A 25,699-nucleotide genomic window follows, 5' to 3' on the forward strand; every position below is an offset into this window, starting at 1 on the left:
CCCCAAACCCCCTGAGCCCCCAAAACCCCCCAACTTCCCCCCCATCTGGGGATTCTCCACTGGCTCGTACGAGGGTTGTGCTCCCCACGGGGTACCGGGGGTCCGTGCCCCCCCCACCCCCCACCCCAGGGGGTGGGGCCCCCACGACCCCCCTTGTTCCCCCCAGGGCTGGAGCCGCAGCACCTGGGGGAGCTGGAGCGGGAGCTGGACGCGGCGCTGCTGCGGGAGCCGCGGGGCAACAAGGAGGGGCTGAGCCGGGCCGTGCTGGCCCTGGAGCTGTGCCGCAAGCAGAGTGAGCCCCCAACCCCCACCCCCCAGCCCCCCAACACCCCCAGCCCCCCACCACCCCCCAGCCCCCCAACACCCCCCCACGCCGAGCAAGGGGGCCCGGGTGGGTTGGGGGGCGTCTTGTGCGGGGGAAACACCACCGCAGCCGCGCTATGGGGCAGGGGAGCCCCCGGATAGGTTTGGGGGGGCTGCTGACCCCCCCCAGGTATGTTGGGGTACCGGGGGGGTCAGTGCCCCCCAAATCCCCCCCCTCCAAATCCCCCCAAGCAAGCGGGGCCCAAGGGGGTTGGGGGGTGTCTTGCATGGGGGAAACACCACCGCAGCCGCGCTATGGGGCAGGGGGAGCCCCCCCCGGATAGGTTTGGGGGGGCTGCTGACCCCCCCGGCCCCCCCCAGGTATGTTGGGGTACCAGGGGGGGGAGCTGGCTCTCTTCGTGCGGGTGGTCCTGGCCCTCCCCCGCCTGGTGGCCCCCGCCCGGCGGCTGCTGGAGCAGGGGCTGCGCTGGGGGCCGCTGGGGGTGCACCCCGTGCCCCTCTTCGAGGCCAACATCGACTTCGAGATCAGGTAGGGACCCCCCCAGGACCCCCCCAGGACCCCCCCCGTCCCCCGGGGTCCCCAAATTGTCCCCTGGGGCCGCCCCCTCCTCTGGGGTCCCCAAATTGTCCCCCCGGGTGCTCATCTCCCTCATGGGGTCCCCAAATTGCCCCTCCCCCCCCCCCAGTGCTCACGTCCTTCATGGGGTCCCCTAAGTGTCCCCCGGGGTCCCCAAATTGTCCCCTGGGGCCACCCCCCTCCTCTGGGGTCCCCAAGTTGTCCCCAGGGTCCCCAAATTGTCCCCCCCCGGGTGCTCATCTCCCTCATGGGGGTCCCCAAATTGTGCCTGGGATCCCCAAATTGCCCCTCCCCCCCCCCCCAGTGCTCACGTCCTTCATGGGGTCCCCTAAGTGTCCCCTGGGGTCCCCAAACTGCTCCCCCCCAGGGTCCCCAATCTGCCCTCTTGGCCCCCCACTTGCCCCCAGGGTCCCCAGGTGCCCCCAGGGTCCCCTCTCTGCCCCCGGGCCCCCACACTGCCCCCTTAAGTCCCACCTTGCCCCCAGGGCCCCCACTTGCCCCCAGTGGCCCCCATGTGCCCCTTGGGGGTCCCCCAGGGTCCCCATCTCCCCCTGGGGCCCCATTTGCCCCCGGGGTCCCCCAAACCGCCCGGTCCTGCCCCCCATCCTACCCCCCCACCTCCAGGGCCCCCACTTCCCCCCAGGTCCCCATCTGCCCCCTGGGGTCCTCATCTGTCCCCAGGGCCCCCACTTCCCCCTTAGGGTCCCCATCTGCCCCCAGGGCCCCCCAAACCACCCCAGTCCTGCCCCCCATCCTACCCCCCACCTCCAGGGCCCCCACTTCCCCCCAGGTCCCCCATTTGCCCCTCCCCAGGGCCCCCATTTGCCCCCCGGGTCCCCAAACCGCCCCAGTCCTGCCCCCCACCTCCAGAGCCCCCACTTTCCCCCCAATGCCCCCATCTCTCCCTGGGGTCCCCATTTGCCCCCTGGGGTCCCCAAACTGCCCCAGTCCTGCCCCCCCAATCCTGCCCCCAGCCCCTATTTCCCCCACCCCCCCCCCAAATCCTGCCCCCAGCCCCCATTTCCCCACCCCCACCCCCAAATCCTGCCCCCAGCCCCCATTCCCCTCACCCCCGCCCCCAAATCCTGCCCCCAGCCCCCATTCCCCCCCAAATCCTGCCCCAGCCCCCATTCCCCCTCACCCCCACCCCCCAGGTTCATGGTGGACACGGGGCTGGTGGGGTGCTGCTGGGTGGAGGTGCAGAAGGGGCAGTACCGGTTGGGGGGCCCCCTGTCGCCGGGGCCCCCGGGCCCCCCGGCCTCCCTGTGCCAGCTGGAGGCGGACGTGAGCTGGGGGAGCTGCGGAGCCACCCCCGAGGGGCCCTGGCTCGGCCTCCCCCCTGCGCATCCTCAGCTTCGACATCGAGTGCGCCGGGCGCAAGGGTGAGGGGCGCGGGGCGGGGGGCAGCGGGGGAGGGGGACGTGGGGGCACAGGAGGGAGGGGGGACGGGGGCAGCGGGGGGTGGGGGGCAGCGGGGGAGGGGGACATGGGGGCACAGGAGGGATGGGGGGCGGGGGCAGCGGGGGAGGGGGACATCGGGGGGCACAGGAGGGAGGGGGACGGGGAGGAGGGGGGACATCGGGGGCACAGGAGGAGGGGGATGGGGGAGGAGGGGGGACATGGGGGGCACAGGAGGGAGGGGGATGTGGGGGCAGGAGGGACGGGGACATCAGGGGACAGGGGACAGCAGGGGGTCACAGGAGGGAGGGGGATGGGGGCAGCGGGGGGCAGGGGGACGCGGGAGGAGGGGGGACATCGGGGGGCACAGGAGGGAGGGGGACGGGGGGCAGCGGGGGCGGGGGCAGCGGGGGAGGGGGGACATGGGGGGCACAGGAGGGAGGGGGACGGGGGCAGCGGGGGGTGGGGGGACGCGGGAGGGAGGGGGACATCAGGGGGGCACAGGAGGGATGGGGGACGGGGGACACGGGGGGTGGGGGGGACGCGGGAGGAGGGGGGGACATCGGGGGGGCACAGGAGGGATGGGGGCGGGGGGCAGCGGGGGACGGGGGGACGGGGGGGTCACAGGAGGGAGGGGGACAGGGGACATTGGGGGACGGGGGGCAGGAGGGAGGGGGACATCGGGGACGTGGGGGGTCACAGGAGGGATGGGGGATGGGGGCAGGGGGACGGGGGACATCGGGGGATGTGGGGGTCACGGGGGGATGGGGGACATGAGGGGGATGTGGGGGGTCACAGGAGGGGGGATGGGAGACATGAGGGGGTGGGGGGCAGGAGGGAGGGGACATTGGGGGTCACAGGGATGGGGACAGGAGGGCGGGGACACTGGGGAGGTCACGGGGGATGGGGGTGCAGAGGGACGGGATGTTGGGGTGCAGGGGGGTTGGGGTGTGGGGGGTTGGGGTGCGGGGGTTGGGGTGTGGGGGGAGTTTGGGGTGCAGAGGTGACACTGGGGTGTTGGGGTGCAGAGGGGGGATGTTGGGGTGCAGAGGGACAGGACATTGGGGGCTGGGGGGTTGGGGTGCAGGGGGTTGGGGTGTGGGGGTTGGGGTGCAGAGGGACAGGACATTGGGGGCTGGGGGGTTGGGGTGTGGGGGTTGGGGTGTGGGGGAGTTTGGGGTGCAGAGGGACAGGACGTTGGGGGCTGGGGGGTTGGGGTGCGGGGGTTGGGGTGCAGAGGGACAGGACGTTGGGGGCTGGGGGCTGGGGTGCAGAGGTGACACTGGGGTGCAGAGGGGGATGTTGGGGTGCGGGGGGGGTTGGGGTGCGGGGTCCCTGAGTGCCGCCCCCCCCAGGGGTGTTCCCCGAGGCGGAGCGGGACCCCGTCATCCAGGTGGCGGGGGTGGTGCTGCGGCGGGGGGAGCGCGAGCCCTTCCTCCGCGCCGTCTTCACCCTCCTGCCCTGCGCCCCCATCCTCGGCTCCCAGGTCCTCAGCTTCCAGCGGGAGCAGGACCTGCTCCAGGTCGGCGGGGGGCTCGGGGGGGCCCTGGGGGGCCCAGGAGGTCCCTGGGGGCTCTCGGGGCTTCCTGGGGCTTTTGGGGATCTGGGGGCTCCAGGAGGTGTCTGGGGGCTCTCGGGGCTTCCTGGGGCTTTTGGGGATCTGGGGGCCCAGGAGGTGTCTGGGGGCTTCTTGGGGGGCTTGGGGGATCTGGGGGCCCAGGAGGTGTCTGGGGGGCTCTCGGGGCTTCCTGGGGGGCTTTTGGGGATCTGGGGGCCCAGGAGGTGTCTGGGGGCTTCCTGGGGGGATCTGGGGGCTCCAGGAGGTCCCTGGGGGGCTCTCAGGGGCTTCCTGGGGGCTTTTGGGGATCTGGGGGCTCCAGGAGGTGTCTGGGGGCTTCTTGGGGGCTTTTGGGGATCTGGGGGGCCCAGGAGGTGTCTGGGGGCTCTTAGGGGCTTCCTGGGGGCTCTGGGGCTCTGGGGGCCCAGGAGGTCCCTGGGGGCTCTCGGGGCTTCCTGGGGGCTCGGGGGATCTGGGGGGCCCTTAGGAGGTGTCTGGGGGCTTCCTGGGGATCTGGGGCTCCAGGAGGTCCCTGGGGGCTCTCGGGGGCTTCCTGGGAGGCTTTTGGGGATCTGGGGGCCCAGGAGGTGTCTTGGGGGCTTCCTGGGGGCTTGGGGGGATCTGGGGGCTCCAGGAGGTCCCTGGGGGGCTCTCGGGGGCTTCCTGGGGGGCTTTTGGGGATCTGGGGGGGCCCAGGAGGTCCCTGGGGGGCTCTCGGGGGCTTCCTGGGGGCTCGTAGGGGATCTTGGGGGGCTCTCAGGAGGTCTTGAGGGGCTCTCAGGGATCCTTGGGGGTTCGTAGGGAGGTCTCTGGGGGCTCCAGGGGGGCCTGGGGGGCTCTCAGGAGGTCTCTGGGGGCTCTCGGGGATCTTGGGGCTCCGGGGGTCCTTGAGGAGTTCAGAGGGGTCTTGGGGGGCTCTGGGGGGGCTTCCAAGGGGGTTCAGGGGGGCCCTGCGAGGCTCTGAAGGGGTTTTGGGGGTCCCGGGGGGTGTTCCAGGGGTCTGGGGGTCCCGGGGAGTTTTGGGGTGCCCTGGGGTTTTGGGGGGCCCCTGTGACCACCCCCCGTGCCCCCCAGTCGTGGGCCGAGTTTGTGCGGATCGTGGACCCCGACATCGTGACGGGGTACAACATCCAGAACTTCGACCTGCCCTACCTGCTGCAGCGCGCCCACGTCCTCAAGGTGCCCCCGCCGGCCCCACGGCCTGCCCCACGGCCGGCCCCACGGCCTGCCCCCCGGCCCCACGGCCTGCCCCACGGCCTGCCCCACGGCCCCCCCGCCTGCCCTCCAGAGCCCTGACCTGCCTTGGGACCTGCCCCACGGACCCTTGACCTACCGTCCGGCCCCTAACCTGCCCCCAGCCCCTAGCCTGCCCCCAACCTGCCCCCGGCCCCTGGCCCTGCTCCACAGCCCCATAACTTATCCTGGAACCTGCCCCATACACCCCTAACTTACCCTGTGATCTGCCCCCAGCCCCTAACCTGCCCCCTGACCTGCCCCACAGCCCTTGGCCCTGCCCCACAGCCCCGTAACCTATGTTGGAACCTGCCCTGTAGACCCCTAGCCCACCCCATAGACCCCTAACCTGCCCCATAGGTGCTTAACTTGCCCAGGGATCTGCCCCACAGCCCCTAACCTGCCCCATAGACCCCTAATCTGCCCCACAGAGCCCTGACCTGCCTTGGGACCTGCCCCACAGAACCTTAACCTACCCCATAGACCCCTAACCTGCCCCATAGACCCCTAAGTTGCCCTGGGATCTGCCCCCCAGCCCCTAACCTGCCCCTGGCCCTGCCCCATAGCCCCTAACCTGCCCCACAGCCCCCAACCTGCCTCACAGAGCCCTGGCCTGCCTTGGGACCTGCCCCACAACCCCTAACCTGCCCCCAACCTGCCCCCAGCCCCTGGTCTTGCCCCATAGCCCCTAACCTGCCCCACAGCCCCCAACCTGCCTCACAGAGCCCTGGCCTGCCTTGGGACCTGCCCCACAACCCCTAACCTGCCCCCAACCTGCCCCCAGCCCCTGGCCTTGCCCCACAGCCCCATAACCTACCCTAGAACCTACCCATCGGCCCCTAGCCTGCCCCCCAGATGTCCCAACCTCCCCCCAGCCTGCCCCACAGGCAGAGTCCTTCTCCCCCACCCGGGACCGCCTCCTGCCCCCCAGCCCCCAACTCCCCCACTGCCCCCAGGTCGACTCCTTCCCGTTCCTGGGGCGCATCCGGGCGCCCGCTCGGTCGTGCGGGATTCGGCGTTCCAGTCCCGGCAGCTGGGCCGGCGGGAGAGCAAGGTGGTCAGCGCCGAGGGGAGGGTGACCCTCGACCTGCTGCAGGTGCGGGGGGCCGGGGGGCTCTGGGGTCCTGGGGGCTCTGGGGGCTCTGGGGTCCTGGGGGCTCTGGGGGTCCTGGGAGGCTCTGGGGGCTCTGGGGGTCCTGGGGGGCTCTGGGGGCTCTGGGGGTCCTTGACCCGCTGCAGGTGCGGGGTCCTGGGGGGCTCTGAGGGGCTCTGGGGGGGTCCCTGGGGGCTCTGGGGGTCCTGGGGGCTCTGGGGGTCCTTGACCCGCTGCAGGTGCGGGGTCCTGGGGGCTCTGGGGGCCCTGGGGGTCCTGGGGGGCTCTGGGGGTCCTGGGGGGCTCTGGGGGCTCTGGGGTCCTGGGAGGCTCTGGGGGTCCTGGGGGGCTCTGGGGGTCCTTGACCCACTGCAGGTGCAGGGTCCCTGGGGGCTCTGAGGGGCTCTGGGGGGCTCTGGGGGTCCTGGGGGTCCTGGGGGTCCTTGACCCACTGCAGGTGCGGGGTCCCTGGGGGCTCTGAGGGGCTCTGGGGGTCCCTGGGGGGTCCTGGAGGGTCCTGGGGGTCCTTGACCCACTGCAGGTGCGGGGTCCCTGGGGGCTCTGAGGGAGGCTCTGGGGGGTCCCTGGGGGGCTCTGGGGGTCCTGGGGGCTCTGGGGGGGTCATGACCCGCTGCAGGTACGGGGTCCTGGGGGCTCTGGGGGGGGGCCACAGGGGGTCCTTGACCCACTGCAGGTGCGGGGTCCTGGGGGGCTCTGAGGGCTCTGGGGGTCTGGGGGGCTCTGAGGGCTCTGAGGGGGGGGCCCTGAGGGCTCCCGGGGGGTCAGCAGTCCGATCACTGCGGTGCGGGGGGTCCTGGGGGGTCCTGGGGGGCCCTGGGGGGGGTCTGGAGGCTTGGGGCTCCTGGGGGGCTCTGGAGAGGGTCCTCGACCCCTGCAGGTACCTGGGCCGGCAGCAAGCTGGAGGAGGGAGTTTCGGGCTGTGGGGTGCTGTGGGGGTGTTGTTTAGGGCGTTGTTGGGGTGCTGTGAGGGGGTGTTTGTCAGGAGCTGTCAGAGGTGTTATTGGGGTGTTCTTAGGGGTGTTGTGGGGTGGTGTTTGTGGGGGTGTTGTGTGTCGGGGTGCTGTGGGGGGTGTTGTTGAAGAGGTGCTCTTAGGGTGCTGTAGGGGGTGTTGTAGGGGCGTTGTCCGGGTGTTGGGAGTGGTGTTTGTCAGGAGGGTGTTGTGGGGTGTTGTGTGTCGGGAGTGCTGTGTGTCGGGGGTGCTGTGGGGGGTGTTAGTGTTTGGGGTGTTGTCAGGGTGTTACTGGGGTGCTCTTGGGGTGTTGTTTGTGGGGGTGTTGTTTGTGGGGGGTGGTGTTTGTCAGGGTGTTGTGGGGGTGTTGTTTGGGGTGTTGTCAGGGTGCTGTCAGGGTGTTATTGGGGTGTTCTTAGGGTGTTGTGGGGTGGTGTTTGTGGGGGTGCTGTGTGTCGGGGTGCTGTGGGGGTGTTGTAGGGGCGTTGTCAGGGTGCTGTGGGGCTGGTGTGTGTCGGGGGTGCAGTCAGGGTGCCGGGGGGTGCAGTCAGAGGGTGTTTGCTGGGGCGCTCTTTAGAGTGTTGTGTGTTGGGGGTGCTGTTGGGGTGTTGTTGGGGCGTTGTCGGGGTGTTATTGGGGTGCTTTTAGGGTGTTGTGGGGCTGTTTGTTTGGGGTGTTGTCGGGGTGTTGGGGGGTGCAGTGGGAGCGTTGTGGGGTGTTGTGGGGTGTGGTTGGGGGTGGTGTTGGGAGGTGTTGTTAGGGTGCTCTTAGGGTGTTGTGGGGCTGTTTGTCCAGGGGTTGGGGTGCTGTGGGAGCGTTGTGGGAATGCAGTTGGGGTGCTGTTGGGGTGTCGGAGTGTGGTAGGGTGTCGGGAGTGTTGGGGGTGCGGTGGGGTGTTTGAGGGTGCAGACAGGGGTGCAGTAGGGTGTAATGAGGGGGTGCAGTGAGGGGTGTGGGGGTGCAGTGGGGGTGTTGTGGGGGTGCGGTGGGGTGTTGGGGAGGTGCAGTGGGGGTGCAGCGGGGGTGCAGTGGGGGTGTTGTGTGGGGGTGCAGTGAGGGTGTGGGGGGTGCAGTGGGAGTGTTGTGGGAGTGCGGTGGGGTGTTGGGGTGCAGCGGGGGTGCAGTCTGGGGTGTTGTGGGGTGCAGTGGGGGTGTTGGGGTGTAGGTGCAGTGGGGTGTGGGGTGCAGTGGGGCATGTGGGGGTGCGGTGGGGGTGTGGTGGGGTGGGGGGTGCAGTGGGGGTGTGAGGGTGCAGTGGGGTGCAGTGGGGGTGCTGTGGTGCTGTGGGGTGCAGTGGGGTGTTGTGGGGGTGCAGTGGGGTGCAGTGGGGTGTGGGGTGCAGTGGGGTGTGGGGGTGCGGTGGGGTGTGGTGGGGTGTGGGGTGCAGTCGGGGTGTGCCAGGGGTGCAGTGGGGTGCAGTGGGGGTGGTGTGGGGTGCGGTGGGGTGCAGTGGGGTGTTGGGGTGTGGGGTGTTGGGGTGTGGGGTGCAGTGGGGTGAGCGGGGCCGTGCGCAGGTGCTGCTGCGGGACCACAAGCTCCGCTCCTACACCCTGAACGCCGTCAGCTTCCACTTCCTGCGCGAGCAGAAGGAGGACGTCCCCCACGGCATCATCGCCGACCTCCAGGTGCCCCCGCGTCCCCCCGCGTCCCCCCGTGTCCCCAACGTGTCCCCAACGTGTCCCCCCGTGTCCCCCGTGTGCGCGTCCCCAACGTGTCCCCCCGTGGCCCCCCGTGTCCCCAACGTGTCCCCCAACGTGTCCCCCGTGTCCCCATGTCCCCAGAGCGGCTCGGAGCAGGCCGCGCCGCCACCCTGGCCGTCTATTGCCTGAAGGACGTGTCCCCCGTGTCCCCAACGTGTCCCCAGCGTGTCCCCCGTGTCTGGCGTGTCTAGCGGTGTCCCGTGTCCCCCGTGTCCCCAAGCGGTGTCCCCAGCCGGTGTCCACCGTGTCCCTAAGCGTGTCCCCCGTGTCCCCCCGTGTCTAACATGTCCCCTGGAGCGGCCTGCGGGACAGACGCGCCGCCGCCCCTGGCCGTCCTGTGTGCCCCTGAAGGACGTGTCCCCCCGTGTCTGGCGTGTCCCCAAGCGTGTCCCCGTGTCCCCAGCGTGGCTCCCAACGTGTGCAAGCGGCATCCCCCGTGTCCCCGTGTCCCCAGCGTGTCTCTGGCGTGTCCCCCGTGTCCCCCGTGTCCACAACGTGTCTGGCGCTCAGCGTGTCCCCCCGTGTCCCCGGTGTGCGTGTCCCAGCGTGTCCCCCGTGTCCCCAGGGCGAACAGACAGGGCAGACGCGCGCCGCCCTGGCCGTCTATTGCCTGGGCAGTGTCCCCCGTGTCCCCAACGATGTCCCCAGTGTCCCCCCGTGTCCCCCCGTGTCCCCAACGTGTCCCCAGCGTGTCCCCCGTGTCCCCGTGTCCCCCGTGTCCCCAGAGCGGCTCGGAGCAGACGCGCCGCCGCCCTGGCCGTCTATTGCCTGAAGGACGTGTCCCCCGTGTCCCCAACGTGTCCCCAACGTGTCCCCAACGTGTCCCCCGTGTCCCCAGAGCGGCTCGGAGCAGACGCGCCGCCGCCTGGCCGTCTATTGCCTGAAGGACGTGTCCCCAACGTGTCCCCAACGTGTCCCCAACGTGTCCCCAACGTGTCCCCCGTGTCCCCCGTGTCCCCCGTGTCCCCAGAGCGGCTCGGAGCAGACGCGCCGCCGCCCTGGCCGTCTATTGCCTGAAGGACGTGTCCCCAACGTGTCCCCACTGTGTCCCCAACGTGTCCCCCGTGTCCCCCGTGTCCCCAACGTGTCCCCCGTGTCCCCAGAGCGGCTCGGAGCAGACGCGCCGCCGCCTGGCCGTCTATTGCCTGAAGGACGTGGCCCCCGTGTCCCCAACGTGTCCCCCGTGTCCCCCGTGTCCCCAACGTGTCCCCCGTGTCCCCAGAGCGGCTCGGAGCAGACGCGCCGCCGCCTGGCCGTCTATTGCCTGAAGGACGTGTCCCCCCGTGTCCCCAACGTGTCCCCCCGTGTCCCCCCGTGTCCCCCCGTGTCCCCAACGTGTCCCCAACGTGTCCCCAACGTGTCCCCAACGTGTCCCCCGTGTCCCCCGTGTCCCCAACGTGTCCCCAACGTGTCCCCAACGTGTCCCCCGTGTCCCCAACGTGTCCCCAACGTGTCCCCGTGTCCCCCGTGTCCCCAACGTGTCCCCAACGTGTCCCCCCGTGTCCCCCGTGTCCCCAACGTGTCCCCAACGTGTCCCCAACGTGTCCCCCGTGTCCCCCATGTCCCCAACGTGTCCCCAACGTGTCCCCAGAGCGGCTCGGAGCAGACGCGCCGCCGCCTGGCCGTCTATTGCCTGAAGGACGTGTCCCCAACGTGTCCCCAACGTGTCCCCAACGTGTGCCCGTGTCCCCCCATGTCCCCAACGTGTCCCCCCGTGTCCCCAGAGCGGCTCGGAGCAGACGCGCCGCCACCTGGCCGTCTATTGCCTGAAGGACGTGTCCCCCCGTGTCCCCAACGTGTCCCCAACGTGTCCCCAACGTGTCCCCCCGTGTCCCGCCGTGTCCCCCGTGTCCCCAGAGCGGCTCGGAGCAGACGCGCCGCCGCCCTGGCCGTCTATTGCCTGAAGGACGTGTCCCCAACGTGTCCCCACTGTGTCCCCAACGTGTCCCCCGTGTCCCCCGTGTCCCCAACGTGTCCCCCGTGTCCCCAGAGCGGCTCGGAGCAGACGCGCCGCCGCCTGGCCGTCTATTGCCTGAAGGACGTGTCCCCAACGTGTCCCCACTGTGTCCCCCGTGTCCCCAATGTGTCCCCAACGTGTCCCCCGTGTCCCCCGTGTCCCCAGAGCGGCTCGGAGCAGACGCGCCGCCGCCTGGCCGTCTATTGCCTGAAGGACGTGACCCCCGTGTCCCCCGTGTCCCCAACGTGTCCCCAACGTGTCCCCAACGTGTCCCCAACGTGTCCCCAGAGCGGCTTGGGGCAGACGCGCCGCCGCCTGGCCGTCTATTGCCTGAAGGACGTGTCCCCCCGTGTCCCCCGTGTCCCCAACGTGTCCCCCGTGTCCCCCGTGTCCCCAGAGCGGCCCGGAGCAGACGCCCCCCCGCCTGGCCGTCTATTGCCTGAAGGACGTGTCCCCCCGTGTCCCCAACGTGTCCCCCCGTGTCCCCCCGTGTCCCCAACGTGTCCCCCCGTGTCCCCAGAGCGGCTCGGAGCAGACGCGCCGCCGCCTGGCCGTCTATTGCCTGAAGGACGTGTCCCCAACGTGTCCCCAACGTGTCCCCAACGTGTCCCCCGTGTCCCCCGTGTCCCCAACGTGTCCCCCGTGTCCCCCCGTGTCCCCAGAGCGGCTCGGAGCAGACGCGCCGCCGCCTGGCCGTCTATTGCCTGAAGGACGTGTCCCCCGTGTCCCCAACGTGTCCCCCGTGTCCCCCGTGTCCCCCGTGTCCCCAACGTGTCCCCAACGTGTCCCCCGTGTCCCCCGTGTCCCCAACGTGTCCCCAACGTGTCCCCAACGTGTCCCCCGTGTCCCCAACGTGTCCCCAACGTGTCCCCGTGTCCCCCCGTGTCCCCAACGTGTCCCCAACGTGTCCCCCCGTGTCCCCCCGTGTCCCCAACGTGTCCCCAACGTGTCCCCCCGTGTCCCCCCGTGTCCCCAACGTGTCCCCAACGTGTCCCCAGAGCGGCTCGGAGCAGACGCGCCGCCGCCTGGCCGTCTATTGCCTGAAGGACGTGTCCCCAACGGGTCCCCAACGTGTCCCCAACGTGTCCCCGTGTCCCCCATGTCCCCAACGTGTCCCCCGTGTCCCCAGAGCGGCTCGGAGCAGACGCGCCGCCGCCTGGCCGTCTATTGCCTGAAGGACGTGTCCCCCCATGTCCCCAACGTGTCCCCAACGTGTCCCCCCGTGTCCCCCCGTGTCCCCAACGTGTCCCCCCGTGTCCCCAGAGCGGCTCGGAGCAGACGCGCCGCCGCCTGGCCGTCTATTGCCTGAAGGACGTGTCCCCAACGTGTCCCCAACGTGTCCCCAACGTGTCCCCCCGTGTCCCCCCGTGTCCCCAACGTGTCCCCCGTGTCCCCAGAGCGGCTCGGAGCAGACGCGCCGCCGCCTGGCCGTCTATTGCCTGAAGGACGTGTCCCCAACGTGTCCCCCCATGTCCCCCCGTGTCCCCAACGTGTCCCCAACGTGTCCCCCGTGTCCCCCGTGTCCCCCGTGTCCCCAGAGCGGCTCGGAGCAGACGCGCCGCCGCCTGGCCGTCTATTGCCTGAAGGACGTGTCCCCCGTGTCCCCAACGTGTCCCCCGTGTCCCCAACGTGTCCCCAACGTGTCCCCCGTGTCCCCCGTGTCCCCCGTGTCCCCAGAGCGGCTCGGAGCAGACGCGCCGCCGCCTGGCCGTCTATTGCCTGAAGGACGTGTCCCCCCGTGTCCCCAACGTGTCCCCAACGTGTCCCCCGTGTCCCCCGTGCCCCCAGAGCGGCTCGGAGCAGACGCGCCGCCGCCTGGCCGTCTACTGCCTGAAGGACGTGTCCCCAACGTGTCCCCAACGTGTCCCCAACGTGTCCCCAACGTGTCCCCCCGTGTCCCCCCGTGCCCCCAGAGTGGCTCGGAGCAGACGCGCCGCCGCCTGGCCGTCTACTGTCTGAAGGACGTGTCCCCAACGTGTCCCCAACGTGTCCCCCCGTGTCCCCCCGTGTCCCCAACGTGTCCCCCCGTGTCCCCAGAGCGGCTCGGAGCAGACGCGCCGCCGCCTGGCCGTCTATTGCCTGAAGGACGTGTCCCCCGTGTCCCCAACGTGTCCCCCGTGTCCCCAACGTGTCCCCAACGTGTCCCCCGTGTCCCCAGAGCGGCTGGGAGCAGACGCGCCGCCGCCTGGCCGTCTATTGCCTGAAGGACGTGTCCCCCCGTGTCCCCCCGTGTCCCCAACGTGTCCCCCCATGTCCCCAGAGCGGCTCGGAGCAGACGCGCCGCCGCCTGGCCGTCTATTGCCTGAAGGACGTGTCCCCCCGTGTCCCCAACGTGTCCCCCCGTGTCCCCAACGTGTCCCCAACGTGTCCCCCGTGTCCCCAGAGCGGCTCGGAGCAGACGCGCCGCCGCCTGGCCGTCTATTGCCTGAAGGACGTGTCCCCCGTGTCCCCCGTGTCCCCAACGTGTCCCCCCGTGTCCCCCGTGTCCCCAACGTGTCCCCCGTGTCCCCAGAGCGGCTCGGAGCAGACGCGCCGCCGCCTGGCCGTCTATTGCCTGAAGGACGTGTCCCCCGTGTCCCCCGTGTCCCCAACGTGTCCCCCGTGTCCCCCCGTGTCCCCAACGTGTCCCCCGTGTCCCCAGAGCGGCTCGGAGCAGACGCGCCGCCGCCTGGCCGTCTATTGCCTGAAGGACGTGTCCCCCGTGTCCCCAACGTGTCCCCCGTGTCCCCAACGTGTCCCCAACGTGTCCCCCCGTGTCCCCCGTGTCCCCAGAGCGGCTCGGAGCAGACGCGCCGCCGCCTGGCCGTCTATTGCCTGAAGGACGTGTCCCCCGTGTCCCCAACGTGTCCCCCGTGTCCCCAACGTGTCCCCCATGTCCCCCGTGTCCCCAACGTGTCCCCAACGTGTCCCCAACGTGTCCCCAGAGCGGCTCGGAGCAGACGCGCCGCCGCCTGGCCGTCTATTGCCTGAAGGACGTGGCCCCCGTGTCCCCAACGTGTCCCCCGTGTCCCCAACGTGTCCCCCATGTCCCCCGTGTCCCCAACGTGTCCCCAACGTGTCCCCAACGTGTCCCCAGAGCGGCTCGGAGCAGACGCGCCGCCGCCTGGCCGTCTATTGCCTGAAGGACGTGTCCCCCGTGTCCCCAACGTGTCCCCCCGTGTCCCCAACGTGTCCCCCCATGTCCCCCCGTGTCCCCAACGTGTCCCCAACGTGTCCCCCCGTGTCCCCAGAGCGGCTCGGAGCAGACGCGCCGCCGCCTGGCCGTCTATTGCCTGAAGGACGTGTCCCCCGTGTCCCCAACGTGTCCCCCGTGTCCCCAACGTGTCCCCCATGTCCCCCGTGTCCCCAACGTGTCCCCAACGTGTCCCCCGTGTCCCCAGAGCGGCTCGGAGCAGACGCGCCGCCGCCTGGCCGTCTATTGCCTGAAGGACGTGTCCCCCGTGTCCCCAACGTGTCCCCCGTGTCCCCAACGTGTCCCCCATGTCCCCCGTGTCCCCAACGTGTCCCCAACGTGTCCCCCGTGTCCCCAGAGCGGCTCGGAGCAGACGCGCCGCCGCCTGGCCGTCTATTGCCTGAAGGACGTGTCCCCCGTGTCCCCAACGTGTCCCCCGTGTCCCCAACGTGTCCCCCATGTCCCCCGTGTCCCCAACGTGTCCCCAACGTGTCCCCCGTGTCCCCAGAGCGGCTCGGAGCAGACGCGCCGCCGCCTGGCCGTCATTGCCTGAAGGACGTGTCCCCCGTGTCCCCAACGTGTCCCCCGTGTCCCCAACGTGTCCCCCATGTCCCCCGTGTCCCCAACGTGTCCCCAACGTGTCCCCCGTGTCCCCAGAGCGGCTCGGAGCAGACGCGCCGCCGCCTGGCCGTCTATTGCCTGAAGGACGTGTCCCCCGTGTCCCCAACGTGTCCCCCGTGTCCCCAACGTGTCCCCCATGTCCCCCGTGTCCCCAACGTGTCCCCAACGTGTCCCCCGTGTCCCCAGAGCGGCTCGGAGCAGACGCGCCGCCGCCTGGCCGTCTATTGCCTGAAGGACGTGTCCCCCGTGTCCCCAACGTGTCCCCCGTGTCCCCAACGTGTCCGCCCGTGTCCCCCCGTGTCCGCATCGTGTCCCCAACGTGTCCCCCCGTGTCCCCAGAGCGGCTCGGAGCAGACGCCCCGCCGCCTGGCCGTCTATTGCCTGAAGGACGTGTCCCCCCGTGTCCCCAACGTGTCCCCCCGTGTCCCCAACGTGTCCCCCCATGTCCCCCGTGTCCCCAACGTGTCCCCAACGTGTCCCCCGTGTCCCCAGAGCGGCTCGGAGCAGACGCGCCGCCGCCTGGCCGTCTATTGCCTGAAGGACGTGTCCCCCGTGTCCCCAACGTGTCCCCCGTGTCCCCAACGTGTCCCCCATGTCCCCCGTGTCCCCAACGTGTCCCCAACGTGTCCCCCGTGTCCCCAGAGCGGCTCGGAGCAGACGCGCCGCCGCCTGGCCGTCTATTGCCTGAAGGACGCCTTCCTGCCGCTGCGGCTGCTGGAGAAGCTGATGGTGGTGGTGAACTACGTGGAGATGGCCCGCGTCACCGGCGTCCCCCTCAGCTACCTGCTGGCCCGGGGACAGCAGGTCAAGGTGGTCTCGCAGCTCCTGCGGCAGGTCAGGGGGACGCGGGGACGCGGGGGGGACGCGGGGATGCGGTGGTGACATGGGGACACAGGGGGGACACGGGGATGTGAGGGGGAAACGGGGACGCAGGGGGGACACGGGACGCGGGGGGACACGGGGACACAGGGGGACACAGGGATGTGAGGGGGAAACGGGGACGCAGGGGGACATGGGGATGCGGTGGTGACATGGGGACATGGGGGACACGGGACAGCAGGGGGACACGGGACACGGGGGGACACAGGGACACAGGGGGACGCGGGGATGTGAGGGGAAATGGGGACACAGGGGGACACGGGACGCGGGGGGACACGGGGACACAGGGGGACACAGGGATGTGAGGGGAAACGGGGACGCAGGGGGACATGCGGATGCGGTGGTGACATGGGGACATGGGGGGACACGGGGACAGCAGGGGGACACGGGGACACGGGGGGACACAGGGGGATGCGGGGATGTGAGGGGAAATGGGGATGCAGGGGGACACAGGGATGCGGTGGTGACATGGGGACGCAGGGGGACATGGGGACACGGGGGGACACAGGACACGGGGGACTGACGGGACACGGGGGACACGGGGATGCGGTGGTGACATGGGGACAGCGGGAGGGACATGGGGACGTGAGGGGGACACGGGGACACGGGGGGACACAGGGACGCGGGGGACACGGGGATGTGAGGGGAAACGGGGACGCAGGGGGACATGGGGATGCGGTGGTGACATGGGGACAGCGGGAGGGACATGGGGACATCAGGGGGACACAGGGACACGGGGACACGGGGATGCGGTGGTGACACGGGGACAGCGGGAGGGACATGGGGACATGAGGGGGACACGGGGACACGGGGGGGACACGGGGACGCGGGGGGACACGGGACACAGGGGGACACGGGATGTGAGGGGGAAACGGGGACGCAGGGGGACATGGGGATGCGGTGGTGACATGGGGACAGCAGGAGGGACATGGGGACATGGGGGGACACGGGGACACAGTGGTGACATGGGGACAGCAGGGGGACACGGGACACGGGGGACACGGGACACAGTGGTGACATGGGGACAGCAGGAGGGACATGGGGACATGGGGGACACGGGACACAGTGGTGACATGGGGACAGCAGGGGGACACGGGACGCAGGGGGACACGGGGATGTGAGGGGGAAACAGGGATGCGGGGGGACACGGGGATGCGGTGGTGACATGGGGACACGGGGGGGACACGAGGACATGAGGGGGACACAGGGACATGGGGGGGACATGGGGACACGGTGGGGACACGGGGACAGCGGGAGGGACATGGGGACGTGGGGGGGACACAGGGACGCAGTGGTGACATGGGGACAGTGGGGGGGACACGGGGACACGGGGGGGACACGGGGGATGGGGTCACCAGGAGGGAGAAGGGACACGGGGGTGGGGACGTGGGGCCACCGGGGATGGTGGGGACCCGGGATGGGGACACGGGGAGGGGCCGCGGGGGGTGACAGGGCTTGGGGTGCCGCGGTGACGCCGTGGGTGCCGCGGTGATGCCCTGGGTGCCGCGGTGACGCCGTGGGTGCCGCGGCGGCAGGCGAGGCAGGAGGAGCTGCTGATGCCGGTGGTGAAGGCGGAGGGGGGGGAGGACTACAAGGGGGCCACCGTCATCGAGCCCCTCAAGGGGTGAGGCCCCGCCCCCCTGTGACCCCCTGACCCCCTGTGACCCCCTGACCCTCCTGTGACCCCCCTCACCCCCCGTTTTGACCCCGTGACCCCCCTGTCACCCCCGTGGAGCCGCTTGTGACCCCTGTGACCCTCATGACCCCCTGACCCCCATGTCCCCCCATGACCTCCCTGTGACCCTCATGACCCCATGTCCCCCATGACCTCCCTGTGACCCTCATGACCCCCTGACCCCTGTGACCCTCATGACCCCTTGACCTCATGTGCCCCCTGTGACCCCTGTGACTCCCCATGATGACCCCTGTGACCCCCATGACCTCTGTGACCCCCATGACCCCCTGTGACCCTCATGACCCCCTGACCCCATGTGTCCCCTGTGACCCTCATGACCCCCATGTGCCCCCTGTGACCCCCGTGACTCCCCATGATGCCCCCATGACTTCCCTGACCCCATGACCCCTGTGACCTCATGACCCCACAATGCCTCTCTCTGTCCCCCATGACCCCATGTGCCCCCTGTGACCCCCCCGTGACTCCCCATGATGCCCCCGTGACCCCCTGACCCCACGTCCCCCTTTGTGACCCCCTTTGCCCCCATGATGCCTCCTGACCCCGTGACCCCGTGACCCCGTGACCCCGCGCAGCTACTACGACGCGCCCATCGCGACGCTGGACTTCTCCTCCCTCTACCCCTCCATCATGATGGCGCACAACCTCTGCTACACCACGCTGCTGCGCCCTGGGCCTGGCCCCGCCCGCCGGTGGGGAGGGGCGGGGGAGGGGCTGGGGGGCTGGGGAGGGGATGGGGGGGAACAGGAGGGGCTGGGGGTGGGGAGGGGGCTGGGGGGCATTGGGGGGCTGGGGGGCTGGGGAGGGGTTGGGGGACTGGGGGATTGGGGGGATGGGGGGAACAGGAGGGGCTGGGGGGGATGGGGAGGGGTTGGGGGAGGACTGGGGGGATGGGGGAACAGGAGGGGCTGGGGGGATGGGGAGGGGTTGGGGGACTGGGGGATTGGGGGGATGGGGGGAACAGGAGGGGCTGGGGGGATGGGGAGGGGTTGGGGGAGGACTGGGGGGGATGGGGGGGAACAGGAGGGGCTGGGGGGATGGGGAGGGGTTGGGGGACTGGGGGGATTGGGGGGATGGGGGGAACAGGAGGGGCTGGGGGGATGGGGAGGGGTTGGGGAGGACTGGGGGGATGGGGGAACAGGAGGGGCTGGGGGATGGGGAGGGGGTTGGGGGACTGGGGGGATTGGGGGATGGGGGGGAACAGGAGGGGCTGGGGGGATGGGGAGGGGTTGGGGAGGACTGGGGGGGGATGGGGGGAACAGGAGGGACTGGGGGATTGGGGGGACTGGGGAGGGGCTGGGGAGGGGTTGGGGGGCTGGGAGGGGATTGGGGGGACGGAGGGACTGGGGGGATGGGGAGGGGTTGGGGGGACGGGGGAGGGATGAGGGGCTGGGGAGGAACTGGGAGGGATTGGGGAGGGACTGGGGGACACTGGGGAGGGGCTGGGGAGGAACTGGGGGGCTGGGGGGACTGGGAGGCACTGGGGGGACTGGGGGGCTGGGAAGGGATGGGGGACTGGGGGATTGGGGGGTCTGGGGGGCACCAGGAGGGGCTGGGGGGCCCCCGTGGGGCAGCCGTGGGTCCGGCCCCCGACCCCTCCCTCCCCCAGCCTGGACCCCAAGGACCTGGTCCGCACCCCACGGGCCAGCTCTTCGTCAGGGCCAGCGTGCGGCGGGGGCTGCTGCCCCGCGTGCTGGAGGGGCTGCTGGCCGCCCGCAAGAGGTGGGGGACGGGGGACGGGGGGGACAGGGGGACATGGGGACGTGGGGGGTGGGGGGACACGGGGGGACAGGGGGACATGGGGGACCGGGGGACACGAGGGGACATGGGGACACGGGGGACATGGGGGACACAGGGGACATGGGGGGTGGGGGACACGGGGGGACACGGGACATGAGGGGTGGGGACACGGGGGACGGGGGACAGGGACACGGGGGACGGGGGGACACGGAGGGACATGGGGGACACAGGGGACATGGGGGACGGGGGACATGGGGACATGGGGGGCACAGGAACTTGGGGGCACAGGGGACGGGGAGACATGGGGGACAGAGGGGGACATGGGGGACGGGGGACACGGGGACATGGAGACAGGGGGACAGGGGGACATGGGGACAGAGGAGACAGGGGGACATGGGGGACGGGGAGACACGGGACATGGGGGGTGGGGACACGGGGGGACGGGGACACAGGGGGACACGGGGGACGGGGGGACATGGGGGGGACAGAGGGGGACATGGGGACAGAGGAGACAGGGGGGACATGGGGGACGGGGGACACGGGGACACAGGGGACATGGGGACACACACCGAGGGGGCAGGGCTCAGCCCCCCCGGCAGCCGCAGTGTCTGCAGGGCCGCCGTGGGGCGGGGTTGGGATCCCCCGGGGGTCCCTATAGGGCAGGTCTGGGGGGGGCCCTGGGGTTCTGGGGGGCCCCCGGTGGGTTTGGGGGGCCCTGATGGGTCTGGGGGGCCCCCTCGGGGGTTTTAGGGTCCCCCCGTAGGAGGGTTTGGGGGGCCAAGGGGCTGTGGGAGGCCCCGTGGGGCAGCCGTGGGGCAGCAGGGTTGGCCGTGGGGCAGCCGTGGGTCACGGTGGGTCCCGGCAGGGTGAAGGCAGAGCTGGCGCAGGTGCAGAACCCCATGGGGCTGGGGCACGGGCTTGGCCGTGGGGCAGCTGTGGGGCAGCAGGGATGGGCTATGGGGCAGCCATGGGTCACGGTAGGTCCTGGCAGGGTGAAGGCAGAGCTGGCGCAGGTGCAGAACCCCATGGGGCTGGGGCACAGGCTTGGCCGTGGGGCAGCAGGGGCAGCTGTTGGGCGGCCGTGGGTCACGGTGGGTCCCGGCAGGGTGAAGGCAGAGCTGGCGCAGGTGCAGAACCCCATGGGGCTGGGGCACAGGCTTGGCCGTGGGGCAGCAGGGGCGGCTGTGGGGCGGCCGTGGGGCGGCCGTGGGTCACGGTGGGTCCCGGCAGGGTGAAGGCAGAGCTGGCGCAGGAGCAGGACGAGTTCCGGCGGCAGGTCCTGGACGGGCGGCAGCAGGCGCTGAAGGTCAGCGCCAACTCGGTCTACGGCTTCACCGGTGCCCAGGCCGGGCGCCTGCCCTGCCTCGAGATCTCCCAGGTGAGCCCCACGGCTGCCCCACGGCTGCCCCACGGCACGGCCCCACAGCGCTATGGGGCGGCGCCTGCTGCCTGCCGGGCTGGTTGCCTGCCCTGCCTTGAGCTCTCCTACGTGAGACCCCCGGCACAGCCCCACGGCACCCCACGGTGCCCTACAGTGCCCCACGGCACCCCACAGATCCCCACAGCACCCCACGGCGTGGGCTGCCCCCCAACGCAGCCCCCCCAGCCCTACCCCACACCCCCCCTAAGGCTTTCTGCACCCAGCCCCGGGCCTTCCCCGAACCCCCCAAGCAGTTGGGGCTCCCCCTGCCCCACGGCATCCCCTGCCCCACGGCGTCCCCTGCCCCACGGCCCCCCCACGTCCCCGTGGCCCCCCCAGAGCGTCACCGCCTTCGGGCGCCAGATGATCGAGCAGACGAAGCAGCTGGTGGAGAGCAAATACTGCCTGGCCCAGGGCTTCCCCGCGGATGCCAAGGTGGGGTTTGGGGGGTCCCGGGGGGATTTGGGGGGTCCCCAGGGGTCCAGGGGGGTCCCCAGGGCGTTCTGGGGGTGCCGGGGGGGGGTCCCAAGGGGCTGGGGGTTCCGGGGGGTCCCGGGAGAGCAAATAGTGCCCGGCCCAGGGCTTCCCTGTGGATGCCAAGGTGGGGTTTGGGGTCCTGGGGGGGTTGGGGGTCCCAGGGGAGGGTTCTGGGGGATTTGGGGTCCCAGGGGGTATTTGGGGGTCCCGGGGGAATTTGGGGTGTCGGGGGATTTGGGGTCCCGGGGGGATTTTGGGATCCTGGAGGGGATTTGGGGTCCCTGGGGGCTTGGGGTCCCGGGGGGTTTGGGGTCCTGGGGTTTTGGGGATCCCGGGGGTATTTGGGGTCCCAGGGGGTTGGGGGTCCTGGGGGTTTTGGGGGGATTTTGGGGTCCCGGGGTTTGGGGGTCCTGGGGGATTTGGGGGATCCTGGGGGTGTTTGAGGGTCCCAAGGGGGATTTGGGGTCCCGGGGGTTCTGGGGTTTTGGGGGTGTTTGGGGCTGCCGGGGTTTGGGGTCCCAGGGGGTTGGGGTCCCAGGGGGTTTTGAGGGGTATTTGGGGTCCTGGGGGTTTGGGGGGATTTGGGGTCCCGAGGGGTTTGGGGGTCCCAGGGGGTTTTGGGGGACTTGGGGTCCCAGGGGTTGGGGGTCCCGGGGGTTTTGAGGGGTATGTGGGGTCCCGGGGGTTTTGAGGGGTATTTGGGGTCCTGGGGGTTTGGGGGGTTTGGGGTCCCGGGGGTTTTGGGGGACTTGGGGGTCCCAGGGGTTGGGGTCCCAGGGGTTTTGAGGGGTATTTGGGGTCCCAGGGGTCCTGGGGATTTGGGGGTCCCGGGGGTTTTGAGGGGTATGTGGGGTCCCGGGGGTGTTGGGGTTGGGGGTCCCGGGGTCCCGGGGTTGGGGGTCGCTGAGGCGCTGCCGCAGGTGGTGTACGGCGACACGGACTCGGTGATGTGCCGCCTGGGGGTGGCCTCGGTGGCCGAGGCGATGGCCCTGGGGCGGGAGGCGGCCGCCTGGGTCTCCAGCCACTTCCCCCCCCCCATCAAACTGGAGTTCGAGAAGGTGGGGGGGCCCCGCGTCCCCGGGGGGGCCGCGTCCTCGGGAGGGTCCCCGTGTCCCCAGGGGGGCCCCGTGTCCCCAGGGGTTCCCCGGGGGGTCCCCTGTCCCCAAGGGTTCCTCGGGGGGTGTCCCCAGGTCCCTGGGCTGCTCCCCTGTCCCCAAGTGTTCCCCGGGGGGGTCCCCATGTCCCCAGGGGTTTCCCGGGGGGGGTCCCCACACCCCTGGGCTGCTCCCCCTGTCCCTGAGGGTTCCCCGGGGGGGTCCCCTGTCCCCGGGGGGGTCCCCCTGTCCCCGGGGGTTCCCTGGGCTGCTCCCCCTGTCCCCGAGGGTTCCCTGGGGGGGGTCCCCACGTCCCCAGGGGTTCCCCGGGGGGGGCCCCATATCCCTGGGCTGCTCCCTCTGTCCCCAAGTGTTCCCCGGGGGGGTCCCCATGTCCCTGGGCTGCTCCCCCTGTCCGCGGGGGTTCCGGGGGGGTCCCCGTGTCCCTGAGCATTCCCCCGCGGGGGGTCCCCAGGTCCCTGGGCTGCTCCCCCTGTCCCCGAGGGTTCCCCGGGGGGGTCCCCTGTCCCCGGGGGGGTCCCCCTGTCCCCGGGGGTTCCCTGGGCCGCTCCCCCTGTCCCCGAGGGTTCCCGGGGGGGGTCCCCGTGTCCCCGAGGGTTCCCCAGGGGGTCCCCATGTCCCTGGGCTGCTCCCCCTGTCCCCAAGGGTTCCCCGGGGGGGTCCCTGTGTCCCCGAGGGTTCCCCGGGGGGGGTCCCCACGTCCCCAGGGGATCCCCGGGGGGGTCCCCGTGTCCCTGGGCTGCTCCCCCTGTCCGCGGGGGTCCCCGGGGGGGGTCCCCGTGTCCCTGGGCTGCTCCCCCTGTCCCCAAGGGTTCCCCGGGGGGGTCCCTGTGTCCCCGAGGGTTCCCCGGGGGGGGTCCCCGTGTCCCTGGGCTGCTCCCCCTGTCTGCGGGGGTTCCGGGGGGGTCCCCACGTCCCCAGGGGATCCCCGGGGGGGTCCCCGTGTCCCTGGGCTGCTCCCCCTGTCCGCGGGGGTTCCGGGGGGTCCCCGTGTCCGCGGGGGGTCCCCACCATGCCCCCCCAGGTGTACTGGCCCTACCTGCTGATCAGCAAGAAGCGCTACGCTGGGCTCTGCTTCGCCCGCCCCGGCGCCGCCGGCAGCCTGGAGTGCAAGGGGCTGGAGGCCGTGCGGCGCGACAACTGTCCCCTGGCCGCCAGCCTCGTCACCGCCTGCCTGCGCCGCATCCTGCTGCACCGGTGCGCGGGGGACGGGGACGGGGACGGGGGCACGAGGGGACACGGGAGGGGGACACGGGGACACGGGAGGGGACACGGGGACAGCAGGAGGGGGATACGGGGGACACAGGGGGACACAGGAGGGGGACACGGGAGGGGGACACAGGGGACAGCAGGAGGGGATGCTGGAGGGGACACAGGGGGACAGGAGGGGACACAGGGGGACACAGGAGGGGACACGGGGAGACACGGGAGGGGACACGGGGGACACAGGGGGACAGCAGGAGGGGACACGGGGGACATGGGAGGGGACACGGGAGGGGACACGGGGGACACGGGAGGGGGACATGGGGACACGGGAGGGGACACAGCAGGACACGGGAGGGGACACGGGGGGACACAGGAGGGGGACACGGGGACACAGGGGACAGCAGGAGGGGGACACAGGGGACACAGGGGGACAGCAGGAGGGGGACACGGGGGACATGGGAGGGGACACGGGAGGGGACACAGGGGGACAGCAGGAGGGGACACGGGGGACACGGGAGGGGGACATGGGGACACGGGAGGGGGACACGGGGACAGCAGGAGGGGGACACAGGGGGACAGGAGGGGGACACGGGGGGACACGGGAGGGGGACACGGGACAGCAGGAGGGGACACGGGGGGACACGGGAGGGGGACACGGGGGCACGGGAGGGGGACACGGGGGACAGCAGGAGGGGACACAGGGGGACAGGAGGGGACATGGGGGGACACAGGGGGACATGGGGGGACACAGGAGGACACGGGAGGGGACACAGGGGGACAGCAGGAGGGGATGCTGGAGGGGGACACAGGGGGACACGGGGGGCACGGGAGGGGGACACGGGGGACAGCAGGAGGGGATGCTGGAGGGGATGCCAGGAGGGACACCAGGAGGGGACACTGGGGGGACGGGGGGGACACTGGGGGACAGCGGGGGACACTGGGGGGACAGCGGGAGGGGATGCTGGAGGGGGACAGCGGGGGACACGGGGGACACTGGAGGGGATGCCAGGGGGACATTGGGAGAGGGGCACCGGGGGGACAGCAGGGGGACACCAGGGGGACACTGAGGGGACACCAGGGGGGACACCGGGGGTCCCCGAGGCTTCGGGGCGGTCCCTGTGCCCTCCCTGGGGGTCCCACGATCATCGTGTCCCTTCTGGGGACCAGCACGGGGTCCCCCTGTCCCCCCAGGGACCCCGTGGGGCGTTTTGGGGGGCCCCATGTCCCCCAACCCCCTTGTCCCCCCCCAGAGATGCCCTGGGGCATTTTGGGGACCCCCCTGTCCCCCCCCAGGGACCCCAAGGGGCGGGGGGGGGGCCCCACAATCACCCTGTGTCCCCCCCCAGGGGTTTTGGGGGTCCCCACGACCCATCTGTCCTCCCCAGGGGGGCTGGGGGGGTCCCCCTGTGTCTCCCAGGGACCCCGTGGGGTGACATGGGGTGACGTGGGGGTCCCCCAGCCCCCCGAACCCCCTTTTCCCCCCAGGGACCCCATAGGGTGACGTGGGGTCCCCCAGCCCCCGAACCCCTTTTCCCCCCCAGGGACCCCATAGGGTGACGTGGGGCCCCCCTGAACCCCTTTTCCCCCCCAGGGACCCCATAGGGCGATGTGGGGTCCCCAGCCCCCTGAACCCCCTTTTCCCCCCCAGGGACCCCATAGGGTGACGTGGGGTCCCCCAGCCCCCCTGAACCCCTTTTCCCCCCAGGGACCCCATAGGGTGACATGGGGGCCCCCAGCCCCCTGAACCCCTTTTCCCCCCCAGGGACCCCATAGGGTGACGTGGGGATCCCCCAGCCCCAGAACCCCCTTTTCCCCCAGGGACCCCATGGGCGACGTGGGGTCCCCCAGCCCCCTGAACCCCTTTTCCCCCCAGGGACCCCATAGGGTGACGTGGGGACCCCCAGCCCCCCGAACCCCCTTTTCCCCCAGGGGCCCCATAGGGTGACTTGGGGTCCCCCAGCCCCCCAAACCCCCTTTTCCCCCCCAGGGACCCCATAGGGTGATGTGGGGTCCCAAAGCCCCCTGAACCCCCTGTTCCCCCCCCAGGGACCCCATAGGGTGACGTGGGGCGATGTGGGGTCCCCCAGCCCCCTGAACCCCTTTTCCCCCAGGGACCCCATGGGGCGACGTGGGGGTCCCCAGCCCCTTGAACCCCTTTTCCCCCCAGGGACCCCATGGGGTGACATGGGGCCCCCACCCCCCGAACCCCCTTTTTCTCCCCAGGGACCCCATAGGGTGACGTGGGGCGACGTGGGGTCCCCAGCCCCCTGAACCCCCTTTTCCCCCCAGGGACCCCATGGGGCGATGTGGGGGTCCCGCAGCCCCCTGAACCCCCTTTTCCCCCCAGGGACCCCATAGGGTGACGTGGGGCTCCCCCGAACCCCCTTTTCCCCCCCAGGGACCCCATAGGGTGACGTGGGGCGACGTGGGGGTCCCCAGCCTCCCGAACCCCCTTTTCCCCCCAGGGACCCCATGGGGTGACGTGGGGTCCCCAGCCCCCGAACCCCTTTTCCCCCAGGGGCCCCATAGGTGACGTGGGGGTCCCCAGCCCCCCGAACCCCCTTT

General features: G+C 71.4%; 1 protein-coding gene across 1 annotated transcript in view; it reads left to right on the top strand.

Moving 5' to 3' along the window:
- The window catches only part of POLD1 (DNA polymerase delta 1, catalytic subunit), a 38,523-nt gene that overhangs the window by 3,752 nt on the left and 9,072 nt on the right, over positions 1-25,699 (top strand). Inside the window, 18 exon segments of the mRNA XM_072847770.1 lie at positions 167-292; positions 685-853; positions 2,056-2,226; positions 2,228-2,283; positions 3,655-3,821; positions 4,932-5,036; positions 6,047-6,074; positions 6,077-6,186; positions 8,669-8,779; positions 15,247-15,438; positions 17,019-17,107; positions 17,752-17,868; positions 18,786-18,808; positions 18,811-18,898; positions 20,147-20,294; positions 20,676-20,771; positions 21,734-21,871; positions 22,953-23,125. Of these exon segments, the coding sequence (XP_072703871.1) occupies positions 167-292; positions 685-853; positions 2,056-2,226; positions 2,228-2,283; positions 3,655-3,821; positions 4,932-5,036; positions 6,047-6,074; positions 6,077-6,186; positions 8,669-8,779; positions 15,247-15,438; positions 17,019-17,107; positions 17,752-17,868; positions 18,786-18,808; positions 18,811-18,898; positions 20,147-20,294; positions 20,676-20,771; positions 21,734-21,871; positions 22,953-23,125 (2,107 nt within the window).

The sequence above is a fragment of the Ciconia boyciana genome, chromosome 28 (assembly GCF_034638445.1).
Source record: "Ciconia boyciana chromosome 28, ASM3463844v1, whole genome shotgun sequence".
NCBI lineage: Eukaryota > Metazoa > Chordata > Aves > Ciconiiformes > Ciconiidae > Ciconia > Ciconia boyciana.